Source organism: Miscanthus floridulus, chromosome 7 (genome assembly GCF_019320115.1).
Source record: "Miscanthus floridulus cultivar M001 chromosome 7, ASM1932011v1, whole genome shotgun sequence".
NCBI lineage: Eukaryota > Viridiplantae > Streptophyta > Magnoliopsida > Poales > Poaceae > Miscanthus > Miscanthus floridulus.
The window spans coordinates 100,535,704-100,549,809 of record NC_089586.1 but is presented as its reverse complement, the minus strand read 5'-3'; the positions used below and the strand labels follow the sequence as shown (position 1 = coordinate 100,549,809).

Below are 14,106 nucleotides of genomic sequence, written 5' to 3'. Positions count from 1 at the left end.
TGTCCGCACATACATGTATTTTGCGCAAAAACTCATAAAGGGTAAGGTTGCCCAGTGCATTGTATCGTGTTATTGTTTCTAACGTTATCATAATAATCAAGTCACTCAATGTATAGTGTCATGGTGTTCTTAATTTCATCTATATGATTAACTATTCCCTCAGTCCTTGAATAAATTAATTTTTAGAATTATCTTAAGTTAAACTTTATATATATATTTGACATAATTTATAGAAAAGAGTACAAATATTTATAACACTAAATGAACATATTGTAAAATATATTTTATGGTGCATATGATGATACCAATTTGATTTCATAAATCTTGATACTTTTTTTTATAAAATTCGATCATACTTAAAAAAATTCAATTTAAAACAACTCTATGAATTGATTTATTTAGAGATGAAGAGAATACTGTATATATGTTTTATCTATGACAATGGGCGTAAGGATTGTGCACACTTTTCTAATCTTGGATATTGTGCCTAAGTTGTATCTATAGATGATATTATCTATCTTTTCGCTAATTCTCTGCCACGCCAGTTAAAAGTTACAATAAGTTGCTATTCTCCGCCAGGGGTCTTTTTCTTTGCCCCGGGTATATGCTTTATTGCTGATGATGGCTAGGCATTATTATATTCTCTATGGTCTACGCACTCAACATACTAAGGCCCTGTTTGGCATAGCTCCAATTCTGGGTGGAGCTGCTCCACTCCAGAACTCCAGGTGGAGCCAGCTCTAGGTGGAGTTAGAGCTGTCTGATTGAGGTGTTTGGCTGAGAGGGTGTCCCCAGCTCCATAAAAGAGGAGTTTGAAGGTGAATTGTCATTCTTGCCCCCAACTCATGGTCCCACCTGTCATCCTCTTATTCTCCTCTGTTCTTCCTCAGGGACAGCAAAGTAGCAGGATGGGGTGGTGGTGGTTGTTTCTTAGGGAATGGGCGAGCGGGGAGGTAATGGCCAAGTCCAGTGACAACTGCGGAGGCACCAAGGGCAGCGAGGGAGGGCCGGCTGGTGGGCTCGGTTGCCGAGGACGCGTTGACACGAGCGCGTAGTCGGTAGGAGAGGTCGATGGCGTTGCGGTGGTCAGGGTCGAGCGCGAGGAGCGCCAGCGCGTCGGCGAGGGCGAGCTCATGGCGGCCGAGCGCCTCGAGCGCGCGGGCGCGGCGGAGGAGAGCGCGCGGGAAGCGTGGCTCGGCCTGGAGCGTGAGGGAGCACTCCTAGGCGACGGCTTCGTGGTCCACGGGGCGGAGCTAGAGGAGGTATGCCGCGCGGTTGCTGTGGAAGACGGCGCAGTCGTGGTGGCCGCGCGGGGCGAGGCGGAGCGCCAGCTCGTACTGGCGTAGCGCCCCGGCGTAGTCGCGCGACTGGAACAGGCGGTTGCCCTCCTCCTTGAGCTCGTGCGCGCACGGCGGGCACGGCGACCGGATCTGGGCGGGCAGTCGGACGGGGAGGGAGTCACGGCGCGGGGGCTTGGAAAAATAGAATCGAACCGTTTTTTCTGTAATCAGTGGCATTGGTGGGTAATTACCCATCAACTCCACGAGGAGGTTCAAAAGAGAGGGTTCTGGAGCAGCAAATGAGGTGCTCCAAAACTCCACCCCCATTTGCACTATAGCTCCATGGAGTTGGCAGCTCTATGGAGTTTTGGAGCTGGGGTGTTTGGCTAAATTTTTTGCTGGAGCTGCTGGAGTTCTGGAGTGGAGCCATGCCAAACAGGCCATAAGATTGACAACAGGATTTCGAATCTAGAAGTCTAGGAGCGTGGAATCGTGCAACTTAACTCCATCGAGATATCATGACATACCTGCTTGTAATCTTTCTATACAAGTTAAACTGAGGATCACGTATTACTCCATCTATCCCAAATTATAAGTTACTCCCTCTGTCCTATAATGCAGTGTATTCTAGGAATTTTAAGATAAATTAAGAGAGAACATAAAAGATGCATGCACCCTCATTTTATTTCCTAACCAGACGCTATCATTAACGTGATTAATGGTGATTGGTTGATAAATAAAAAGTATTTAATGTAAAATTATTTTTTATCCCCTAGAATGCATTATATTTGAAGACAAATTTTGAATGCTAGAATACACTCTATTACAGCCATCGGAAAAGTATTAGTGTATTCTTTTTTTTTTTTTGGAAAGAACATGTCGAAAACCACTAAAGCCGTCGGAAATGAGCCCACCGTACTTCCGTAGGTAATGAAGGCATGATAACATGGGTGTAGAGCTGTACGGGTGGTGTGGACACACCGGGATAAATCCAGATTTCAAAAGTAATGGGCTATTTTGAGCATTTATTTTCCCTGTAGACAAAAGCTATTTGCCAGTAGTTGTGCACCATTAGATCTTGTTTGAATGTTGTCGAATTAACTCCACTCCATTTCAACACATGCGAATTCGACTACATCCGAACAATGCCTTATTGTTTTTTCGCTAGCTTAGCATGAATAATTCAATCATTTTAGTGCTAGTGTATATAAAACAATAAGTTAGAATAAACCCATGCATATACCATGAGTTCTCCTTCAATTTCACGAGAAGCTCATTGAGCAAACGTTATGAAGCAATGCTTGGGACTTGGGATACGAGGAAATTCACTTGTAACCGGCGAAAAGGACAAGATTGCCTCCAGGACTCCTGCTACCCTCCTACTTCAAGGATTGATCAAGGGCAATTGGGCACACCGCACACTTGTGGTTTTCCCTATTTTTACAAAATTTGATTAACCAAAATAGAAGGGAGTTTTCTACAAAACTGTCTTCAACATGTCTGCCGCTGCCGCATCCATATATACACACACGCCGCTCGGAATCGGGAGCTCGCATCCGACCGCGAGCAAGCGGACCAAATCCTCCTTATTCTATCGCGCGCGCGCATCTGGCCGCCTCCACCCTCGGCGGCGGCGGCGATGGGGCTGGAGATGGAGGCGATGGCGGCGTCGATCGGCGTGTCGGTGCCCGTGCTCCGGTTCCTGCTCTGCTTCGCGGCCACCATCCCGACGGGCCTCCTGTGGCGCGCGGTGCCCGGCGCCACGGGGCGCCACCTCTACGCGGGGCTCACGGGCGCCACGCTCTCCTACCTCTCCTTCGGGGCAACGTCCAACCTCCTCTTCGTCGTGCCCATGACGCTCGGTTACCTTGCCATGCTCCTGTTCCGCCGCCACGCCGGGCTCATCACCTTCCTTGGCGCCTTCGGCTTCCTCATCGCATGGTGAAACTCTCCCTTCCATCCTATCTGTCTACAATCTCTAGCGGGTTAATACCAGGGCCTAGTTTCTGGCGATTAAGAACAGTGGACCCATACTTGTCTGTTGAAATCTGAGTAGAACCGAACACGAAAATTACACTACTGCATTTTATTCGGATGAGAGCATAGTAATTGTGGACGAAGCACGGGGGCGTGGTGGCGCCAGCAGTGGTGCTTGAGTTGATTGAGTGTTTTGGACCTTTGTTCTGGGGTCTTGTGGTCCTGCTCGAAGTAAGATTTTGAAGGGGGCAAACTGTGGCCTTGCATTAACTCCACACCAATTTGCCCCTATGCCTGCAAATTTTTCCATAGGGGAACTCTTATTGTTCGCAGTGAATAGGTTCAAATGTTTAGTCATTTTCCATTGTGGTGTAGTTAACCACAAAATGTGGCAGTGACCTCATAGACCCTGAATAGAAGTTCATACTGTATGGAAGTTCATACTGTATGGATTGCATGTTCCAATTCAATCGTATCCTCATAGACCCTGAATTAAGATTTTGGCAGTGGCCTACACTTGGGAGTTCATAACTTCTGCATGGATTGCATCTTCCGTTCGAAATTCGATTGCTTATTCGTAGCATCCAAACCTGTTAAGATTTGACCTGTAACCCGTCATCTGTTGTTTTGTTTTATACACAGCCAAATATTAGAATTCTAGGTCCTCTACTGTGGAGTGTAGAGCCCTATGTATCGCTGGTGGTACTGTATTGATTTTAACATTAAGGTGACTGTTTTGAGACTTTGAGTTGTAGTGTCCTACTCCTACCAGAAAATTGTGGAGCTCCTTTATTAATATCTTCTCTCTTTTTCTTTTACAGTTGTGTGTGATTTACGCTGTATATGACCGCTGGCAGTTCTTGAGCTATCCAACCAAACAATTGTCTTTTCATGTCTCACTTGTATGGTTTCCTTTGTGCAAGTCTTGGTTAGTTGTCATTTGGGTCTGCGTCTCTCTAATCTATCAGTTGTTGTGAGTTATGCCCTGGGCATTAGGTCATGTATATGCCTCTGTATCCTTCGGTTTACTCAATGGAACGTGTGCGTGGATGACTGGAAGTAAAGTGGGACCTTATCAGCTACACTTTTTTTTTAACTATTTGTTCAAACCTTAAGTCACCAGGTCCAGTGTTTTGTTCTGTGTGTGAGGTTGATTTTGGTTTGTATGGTAAGTAAATAGTAATACCGAAATTGTATTTATGATTCATTGCAATGAGTAGTTGAGTTTCTACGAACTTTGTTTGTCTAACCATGGGAAATAGACTAAAGAGTAAAGCTCTCATCAAATCGTAAAGCTACATCTTCTGAGGGTTTCCTTTATTCTCAAATACACCCCACTCCAATGAATAAGCAAGCACACTGTGTATTTGAATGGTTCAATGCTGTAGTGCCTATTTGGGTGTAATAGCTAGAAGTATTGTGAACACGCAAGCAACCTTGATAGGCACTGAGGTGATATTACTTTAACTTATTGTGTGTGTGTGTGTGTGTGTGTGTGTGTGTAAGATGAGATTGTGCATGGTAGCTGCAAGAAAATGCAACATTGCAAAAAGGTGAAGGTGCCATGAAAAATGAAGGAGCATGATGCATCAGCGTGAGAGAACCGCTACCCTACGCTAGCCATATTTCAGTTTGAAGTAATTCAAAATTTTTAGATTATCATCCAAATATCCAGAAAAAAGAGTGGTCTTTTTTTTGGTCTGCTTTAATGAGATTTTCATTTTTTTTATCTGCGTATAATCCAAAGACGCTGCCAAATTATTCTGTTCCCATGTTATGTTTATTAGGATTGGACACATTAATTAAACACAAACTTTTTCATAACTAAAAACAATCTTAGAATTATACTGTTGCTGTTTTATACATTGAATGAATTACTTTTTGTAACCTGACTAATCCAAACCCACCTGTAGTATACTGTAGGGTCTTCACTGTTGTATACCACCCACATCCAATGAAGCCTGAGTATGTGACCACAGGTGAATCCTAGTTTCATTCTCATCAATTGGCACTCCCTTGTCCTCTAATGTAACCTCTTGTGAAAATTGCTGTACACCAACATATTAGATTAACTTGGATCATCAATTTGATATTTAGGCTGATATCTTGTTAGAAATGTAAACTAGGAGAGGGTATAAAATCAGATCAAAACTGCTGACAGACCATTCTGAGAAATCAGGCATTTTTAGTTCCTTTTTACGGTAATATTGAAGGTTTCAACAAATGTAATAATAGGTTGCATCTAATACAGACTTCTTTTTCTTTGGGTGATGTTATACTGGTTCAATTATTTTTCCACATGGTGTTGAATACTATGGTAGCCTATTAGTGGGCCAACTTTTGCAATAAGTTTCGTATTATCCTAGTACGCTCCAAAACAATGGCAAGACAATTTGGCAGGTCCGCATACCTCATGCATTCTAGCCACATTAACCTTTACGTAAATAAGACACAATTCCTGTTTATATGGCAACAACAGCTCTAATGGCTTAACTTGTGTCAAACTGGGACCATATAGTGATTATCTGTAACTAAAATTGGGACCTTTCATATGCCAATTGAACACTTTTATGCTTTCCCTGAAATGAATAGCTGTCCTCTTTTTGATCTCTGTATAGGGATTAGGTCAACCCATCCGAGTATGTCTCTAGAATTGAGAGCATGAGTATGAATATATTCCTTTTGTTGTCCAACCTTTGCATTGACATGTTTTACTTGCATGGGTGTAGTACATAGTAATATTGTATAATATTGATTAGTCTAAGCTTTTTCCCATATTGTGTTTGCTACTGTGCCTTAAATTCCATGTGTCATGCGAAGTTTTGAAAAGCGAAGCAAATCATTCAGCTGTTGTTGGAGATATAAGAAAGTGTGACCTTGAGTTCAAAAGGGCTTCTTGTTTGGGCACATTTGGTTTAAAGCTTAGATCTTACTAAGTAATCTTGACCATGATATAGAATGTTGGGACTCTATTCTAATATAGATAGTGTTTGAAACAAAAGTGTTGACCATACTTTTTTTTCGATGGTCAGTATTGACCATATTGCATAATAATAATTAACTTATTTAAAATATTCTAAGGCCTTACATCTTTTGCTCTTATTACTAGTCATGTGTACTACATGAGCGGGGATGCATGGAAGGAGGGAGGCATTGATGCAACTGGTATGTCTATTGTTGCTTTGTACATCAAATAGTTAAGTTAGCGTTTGCTGTGCAGTTTTCTGAAGCATTGCTGATACACATATGAAATAATGCATAAAAAAAGTTTTCATGGTTTTCAAACCCCCATAGTTATATGAGAAAATTCCTTATTTAACGCTGAAAGATGACTTGGTTCCTTATTTGACACTGAAAGAAAAATATTTCCTAAATGACACTGAGTTTATTTTGGTGCCCAATTTGACACTCTGTTCACTTCTGTAGTGCCTGCTGTTAGATTAATCACAGAAGGACGAAAATGCCCTTGCCCAAAAACATGGATGGAACATATCCCAGTTCGGTTTCCTGAGGAAACACTCATTTGACTTCTCCCTCGTTCTCTATCTCATCCCCTTCCATGTCTCTCAAGCTCCCCAAACCCTAGACCGGATCTAGTGCTTGAAGGCAGTTGGCGGGACAATCGGAGGGGCTTAGGGGCTTCGGCGGTGGCAGCCCTTGTGGCATGGCCGGCCAGGGCAGGGGGAGCCCATGGCTGGCTGTGCCCATGCGAGCTGCGCCCCATGGCCGGCGGCGAGTAGAGCGGCTCGGACAGGATTTCTTGGCCAAACTGATAATCAGGAAGGAAGCGTTCTGCGAAGCAATTATGCGAGTACTCTGGGAAATAAATTAAAGCCTGTACATGCTGGTATATGTGTGTTGTTTAATTGTCCAACACATTTTGCTAATAAAGCACACACAAATGCAAGGATGTGAGAGTTAATTGATATATGGTGTGGCGTGGCGTGCCATTGAACAGTCCGTTCCATGGTCAATTATGCAGGCAGCAGATGAGAAAATCGTTTCCTAGACTACAGGTAACAAGGATGAAAATTAGTGGGTAGTATCGTGTACTTTGGAACCACTTTATTCGAAGACATCACAAAATTTATTGATTACAAAAACGATGCTGCCCCAAAAAATCATCATAAAAAATATAGAACACAACAAATCTACCGTAACGTGCTGATGCGAAAGCTCATGATCTGCTGCTGTGAAATCTCAAGGTGCTGCACAACCACATCAAGGGCAAAAATTTCCGCTGGCTGTTAACAGTGTTAGAAGCCAAAACTAGTGGCAGGGTCGAATTGGGCACCAAAAATAAAGTTAGTGTCATATAAGGGTGTAGAGAATTAGGAAACACCTGACACCCCCTTTTTTTTGGGGGGGGGGGGGTGGCTTTCATATATATAGTCAAGTACAACTTGGAATACAAATAACATGATATACATGTGTTAGACTATACATATCTCTAATACCTGTCCGCAGTCATAGTGGGAGGAAACTGGACGCAGAGACTAGACCTTAGTCATAATGTCCGCGAACAGATGAGCTGAGGGAACATGGAGTACTATGAACTCCCCCAAAGCCACCTTCTCACGAACAAAGTGAATGTCAATCTCAGTATGCTTCGTGTGACGATGATGAATCGGATTGGCAGTCATATAGACTGCACTGACATTGTCGCAATAGACAATGGTCACCGAAGGGATTGAGATATGAAGCTCCTCAAGCAACTGGCGCAGCCAGCAACACTCAGCAACTGTGTGGGCAACAGCTCGGTACTCTGCCTCCGCACGACCGAGACATCGTGGTCTGCCATTTTGAAGACCAGGAAACCAGGTTGTCCTCGAGTATGAAGCAGTAGCCTGATGTAGAGCGCCGAGAGTCTGGACATCCAGCCCAATCGGCGTCGGAGTATGCCGTGATGGATGAGACACTGCCAATGCCGAGGTGCAGACTGGCGTCGAGGGCAGTGGCGGAGCCTCATAGAGGCGATACTGGGCTGCTGCCTCCCCTCAATTTTTGAACACCATGTTTACCAGCTGCTAATTTGTTTCAGTTACTGACTTACAGCGTTAAAAGAGACTTGCTTGCAGCGTTCGCAGAGAAGTACTAATCACCCAATTCAAACGAAACAAGCTTCTTAGAGCAACTCCAAGAGAGTTGCTATTCCTAATATGGAGTTCGGTTTAGCCTATTTGCAACATAAAATGGCCTCCAACAGATATTCTATTCGAGATTGTAAAATACCCAGTCATGTATCCCGGCTTTCTCGGTGGGTAAATAAAGCTAGTTGGCGCCGCTTGCCGTCACGCTCGCTAGCGCCGATTCCCGTGCGCTGATTGGCCAGGAGCCCATGATGAGCCTAGGTGCCGTGCATGGCCAGATGGGCCTCGGTACCATGCAAGAGATCAACCTGATATTGTGATGACGTGGCGATTACAAATATAGAGAAAGGCAAATTTTAGATAGGCTGTTGTAGTACTCTATTGTTTTGGCGAGTTTTCTATTTTAGATATTGGCTAAATCATAGAATTTGACATCTATTTTTACATCGACTCTTGGAGTTGCTCTTATATAACTGTAGCTTGCTAGTCATTATTCGGAAGGGCGGGCCTGGTGCAAGTGTTAGAGTCTTACCGCCTGTGACCGGAAGGTCCCGGGTTCGAGTCGCGGTCTCCTCGCATTGCACAGGCGAGGGTAAGGCTTGCCACTGACACCCTTCCCCAGACCCCACACAGAGCGGGAGCTCTCTGCACTGGGTACGCCCTTTTTCTTTAGCTAGTGATTATTCGCCCCTCCTTTATTTTACTTCACGCTCCGCCGCTGGTCGAGGGTGCCCTTCACATAGCGCAGAATGCGCTTGATCAGAGCAAGATGTGGTTCCCGCGGGTCGTGCATGAAGAGGCATACTTAGAGAATTATTAGGAAACACCACACAACTTTTTTTTGGGGGGGGTGGGGGTGGGGGTGGGTGGCTTTCATATATATATATAGTCAAGTACAACTTGGAATACAAGTAACATGATATACATGTGTTAAACTCTACATATCTCTAATATAGGGGAAGATTTATATTTTGAGAGAATTCCTTATTTGACACTGGGAAAATGAGTAGTTCCTTTCTTGGCTCTCAAATTTTCTTCGTTCCCTATTTGGCACTCACTTCAACTTTCATCCCTAATTTGACACTACCGTCAAATCCGTTAGCTAACGGTGTTAACTGACTGTTAAAAAGACGTTTTTGCCCCTAGAAAAAAAAAACGGCGAAGCAAATTTGAGAGGAAAAAAAAACCTACGCCTTTTTTTTGCAGTTGGGCGCATGCATCAGAGGCGGGCGTAGGTTTTTTTTTCCTCTCAAATTTGCTTCGCCGTTTTTTTTTCTAGGGGCAAAAACGTCTTTTTAACAGCCAGTTAACACCGTTAGCTAACGGATTTGACCGTAGTGTCAAATTAGGGATGAAAGTTGAAGTGAGTGTCAAATAGGGAACGAAGAAAATTTCAGGGCCAAGAAAGGGACGACTCATTTTGCCAGTGTCAAATAAGGAATTCTCTCTTATATTTTAGGGTCAAATAAGGAACCAAGTCATCTTTCAGTGTCAAATAAGGAACCAGGTTAATCATGGATGGATTTCAATTCATTTCCTTGTATTATCCTGCTGATAGTTAACAATGTTGCGTGAGGATTTTTGTTATCACCAGATGGTTGAGAGCAGTGCTCATTTTTGTAAGAGCCAAAGGCAAGGAATATTTCATACTGCTCATTTTCTAGAAGCGTAGGCATAGTGCTAAAATGATGGCTATATAGAGGCAAAGGCAAGGATAGTTGTAACAACATAACTGAATGGAAGCAAGCACATGTTCCTTCATTTTGGCTTTAGTCAACTTGTTCTTTATGTTTGTATCTACAAAGTTTTCTTTGTTCCAAGGAAAAATAGCATACCCTGTTACATTATAGTGACCTTCCAGAATTTAATTTGTTTGTGCAATGCAGGCGCTTTAATGGTTTTAACACTGAAAGTCATTTCGTGCGCAATAAACTACAGTGATGGTATCTTGAAGGAAGAGGGTTTACGCGATGCTCAGAAAAAATACCGACTGACTAAGCTTCCTTCTCTAATTGAATATTTTGGGTATTGTCTTTGTTGTGGGAGCCACTTTGCTGGACCGGTATATGAGATGAAAGATTATCTTGAATGGACTGAAAGGAAAGGAGTAAGTGTCCTTCAACTACTATGTGTGGGTTATGGTATCCTTTTCCTCTTTCTGATATCCGTTCATCTTTTGCAGATATGGGCTAGCCCAACTCCTTCGCCATTGTTACCTACTTTGCGTGCTCTAGTTCAGGCTGGTATATGCATGGGGTTATATTTATACCTGTCACCTAAATTTCCACTCTCACGGTTTAGTGAGCCCCTATATTATGAATGGGGTTTCTGGCACCGACTCTTCTATCAGTACATGTCAGGCTTTACTGCTCGTTGGAAATATTACTTTATATGGTCAATTTCTGAAGCCTCAATTATCATATCTGGTCTGGGCTTTACTGGTTGGTCGGAATCTTCTCCTCCAAAAGCCAAATGGGATCGTGCAAAAAATGTTGATGTATTAGGTGTTGAATTAGCTGGAAGTGCAGTTCAATTGCCCCTTCTGTGGAATATTCAAGTGAGCACATGGCTACGATACTGTAAGTTCTGTCTCTTGATAAAGACATTACATCACCGCTTTGTTGAATGATAGAATGATCTTTTTAAACTGAATTAAATCTGTCTGCGTGGAAGTGCTTTAATCCCTATCCCCCACCTAAGATTAAAAAGCATAATCTCAAAGGAATTGAGAGTTTGATTTGCATCAAACTGGTATACATGATTGCCTCTATCTATGAACAATGATTTGTGCAGCTTTGTTTGGGAGATAATATAAAAACTACTTGTTTATTGATAACTGTAACTAAGTTCTGTACACCTGGAAGAATTATGCTACACGAGAGCCACTACTGAAACAGTGGATTTTCCTTAAATTTATTCAGACTGCAGTTTATTATTCATTACATAAGACTGACTACTTCTATGGTTCCACAACTGTTTCAGATGTCTATGAGAGGCTAATTCAGAAAGGAAAGAAACCAGGTTTCCTTCAGTTGTTGGGTACACAGACAGTCAGTGCCATCTGGCATGTGAGTTATATAAAATATATTTCTGACTTCTGATTTATTTATTTTTGGTGATTGTAGCTTGTACTTTTTGTCATGTTGTAGAGCAACCTGATGTTAGTTGGACCAGTAGTTCCTAGTTAAGCTAGAAGATTGCTCTAGGAAATTAGTACTGCTATTGTTCTGGTGCCTTAAGCAAGGTTATCAAGTCGTCTGACTAATTGCGATTAGTCACTATTAGTCTGGCTTATCGGTGCCATGGCAATCAATTATGCACTATGATTAGTCCCAATTAGTTGCAATTAGTCAGGCTAATCGGTGCCATGACGTGTAGGGCAGATTAGACTATTTGAAAACATGGGCCTTAAGTGCCTTAGTATCCACCTTCCCAAGTAGAGTTCACATGTGAAAATTGTAAATTGCTCGTTACTCATTGGTCATGAACTTGTTTGACTCCTAGGGGTGTGTTTGGTCTGAGGAACTACCCCCATTCCTGATGAGGTGGTCCATCATGAGTTCATCCCATGAATTTTGGTGGAATGACTATGACTCATGCTTAACTCCCTCTATGCTAGTTCATTTACTTTGTCCTAATAATGTCAACTATTGTTGACTGGAGGGAGTACTAATTATATCGAGGGAGTACTAATTGTATCGTGTGAGGGATGAGGTAGTGCCGTGGTGGTGGATGTGGACCAACCCATTCCATTTCACAAACCAAACAGAAAAAATAAGGAGTGAGAAGATGATGGACCTCCCCATTCCTTTTACTAGACACCCCTTAAGTGTATTTAACATCCTCTCTTAATGGCATTCTTATTCCATCAGCTTGTCTTGTGATTGACACTTTGCATAAATTTACCCACACTGATTTGTCCTTTCATCTGATCTTTTCATTCTGCAGGGACTGTATCCTGGATATATCTTTTTCTTTGTTCAGTCAGCACTGATGATAAATGGTTCACGAGGTACCTCTATCGATCATGGTTTTCTTTTAATGAACTGCTACCCGCTTACTGTTAGGTTTGCTGCGTCCAGTGGCGGAGTGCGTTAAAGTGTGTGTGTGGTGGGGGGTGTGGTGGGGGTGCATTTCATGCTAATTAACAGCTATAAGTCTAGAGTGCTGCATTATCTAAGGCTAAATCTAACTGTATTGAACAAACAATCAGCGTGAGAAGCAGACTACCTTGCATACATACTAGCAGTCCACCCAGCAACCATGGACTGGTGAAGTGATGAGCTACCGTGCTGTGACGGTGAACAATTGAGATGGTGGACGTTCATGTCTGCTAGCCCTTGTAGCCATGCAAACTTCAGCAGCTTTTGGGTAGGCATGCAGTAGCAAGTGCCATGAGCTCTTACCTTTCTCACGATCAGGGGGGAGGGGCAGGTTGGCCTTAAGGCAGCTCTGCCAGTGGCTGCGGCTAAGCTATTTTTTCTGAGCTTGTTTGGATAAAATGGCTTTTTAACTTGTAATTTGTTTTTTTTTTCCTTTTCTTCCAATACAGTTATATACAGATGGCAGCAAGCAGTGAGCAGTTCATTCCTCCGTGGTATCCTGGCTTTTCTAAATTTTGCTTATACATTGCTGGTGCTTAACTACTCCTGCATCGGGTTCCAGGTCAGTGTCAAGCCTGTGTCAGGCTCTTCTTTATTTTGTATCATGTTGGGAGTCACGGAACACGATGGTGCTTCTCTATATGAATTTTCAGCAAAAGGTTCTTGCATAAATTTTGACCTGATGTCCTCAAGGTCCTTTTCTCTGAAACAATGAAGTTCCCAGAGCATCTATAGTTCCATGTATACTTTGCCTTTATAGATGATGGGATGGTCGTTACCACAGGGAGGGGGGACATGTTAAGAAATATGGATACCACTGTTAAATAATGCTGTGTTTAATGTAGTTTTAGTTTCACGTGTCTTAATGAAAAAACTTGGTACCTACTGCCTCCACTAGAATGAGGAATACATGTCTCAATTCCTTTCCGGTAACACTGTGATACTTAATATGAACTCATTTTTGTTCTCTGAAGGTACTGAGCTTCAAAGAAACCCTGGCATCCTACCAGAGCGTATATTATGTTGGCACAATTGTTCCCATTGTGTGTATCCTGCTGGGCAATGTTATCAAGCCAGCAAGGAAAGCAAAGGCTCGGAAGACCGAGTGAGGAAATATACACTCAAGTGACAATTACATAGAAGAAAGATGGAGAAGCTTCAACGAAGATAACGACATTCTAGTTTTCAGTTTATTTATCTGTCTTTTCGTACCGTATCAAAGTTAGCATAAGGATAATTACTGTGTTTTCCTACCACGGAACTCAGATTGCGATTGACCAATCATTAAAACGTGGCATAACTACTGGGTTTTCCTTCTACTTAATGACTACTCATACGTGTGTGCGAATGATTTTGTCCTAACGAGCCTTTTGCTATTGTGTTCCCATCTGCATATGCCTGGACGCCTTCCCACCTGGAGCTTTATTCTTTGGACTGGGAAGATCTGTTCACAGTAAGTGATATCCATGAACAAATGGATGCAGACAGGAGCGAGGATACAAAATCATCGAATTGCTCAGGCACATCGCACATGCTGTGTTTTTTTTTCCTCTCCAAATTGAGCATGCTGAAAGTTAAATTTTGCTGGGAATCTCAGTTTCCACTCCAGGATTCACTTCATCACGCCAGCTCTGTGTGTTTGATTCAGGGTCTAAA

General features: G+C 42.7%; 1 protein-coding gene across 1 annotated transcript; it reads left to right on the top strand.

Annotated features, from left to right (window-relative positions):
* The first annotated feature begins 2,826 nt into the window (after positions 1-2,826).
* On the top strand, positions 2,827-13,769 carry LOC136467439 (lysophospholipid acyltransferase 1-like). The gene is made up of 8 exons (XM_066466146.1): positions 2,827-3,221; positions 6,367-6,422; positions 10,234-10,454; positions 10,530-10,926; positions 11,330-11,415; positions 12,296-12,359; positions 12,900-13,012; positions 13,425-13,769. The coding sequence occupies exons 1-8, from the start codon at positions 2,920-2,922 to the stop codon at positions 13,557-13,559; spliced, it is 1,374 nt and encodes a 457-aa protein (XP_066322243.1). The 5' UTR covers positions 2,827-2,919; the 3' UTR covers positions 13,560-13,769.
* Positions 13,770-14,106: the final 337 nt, after the last annotated feature.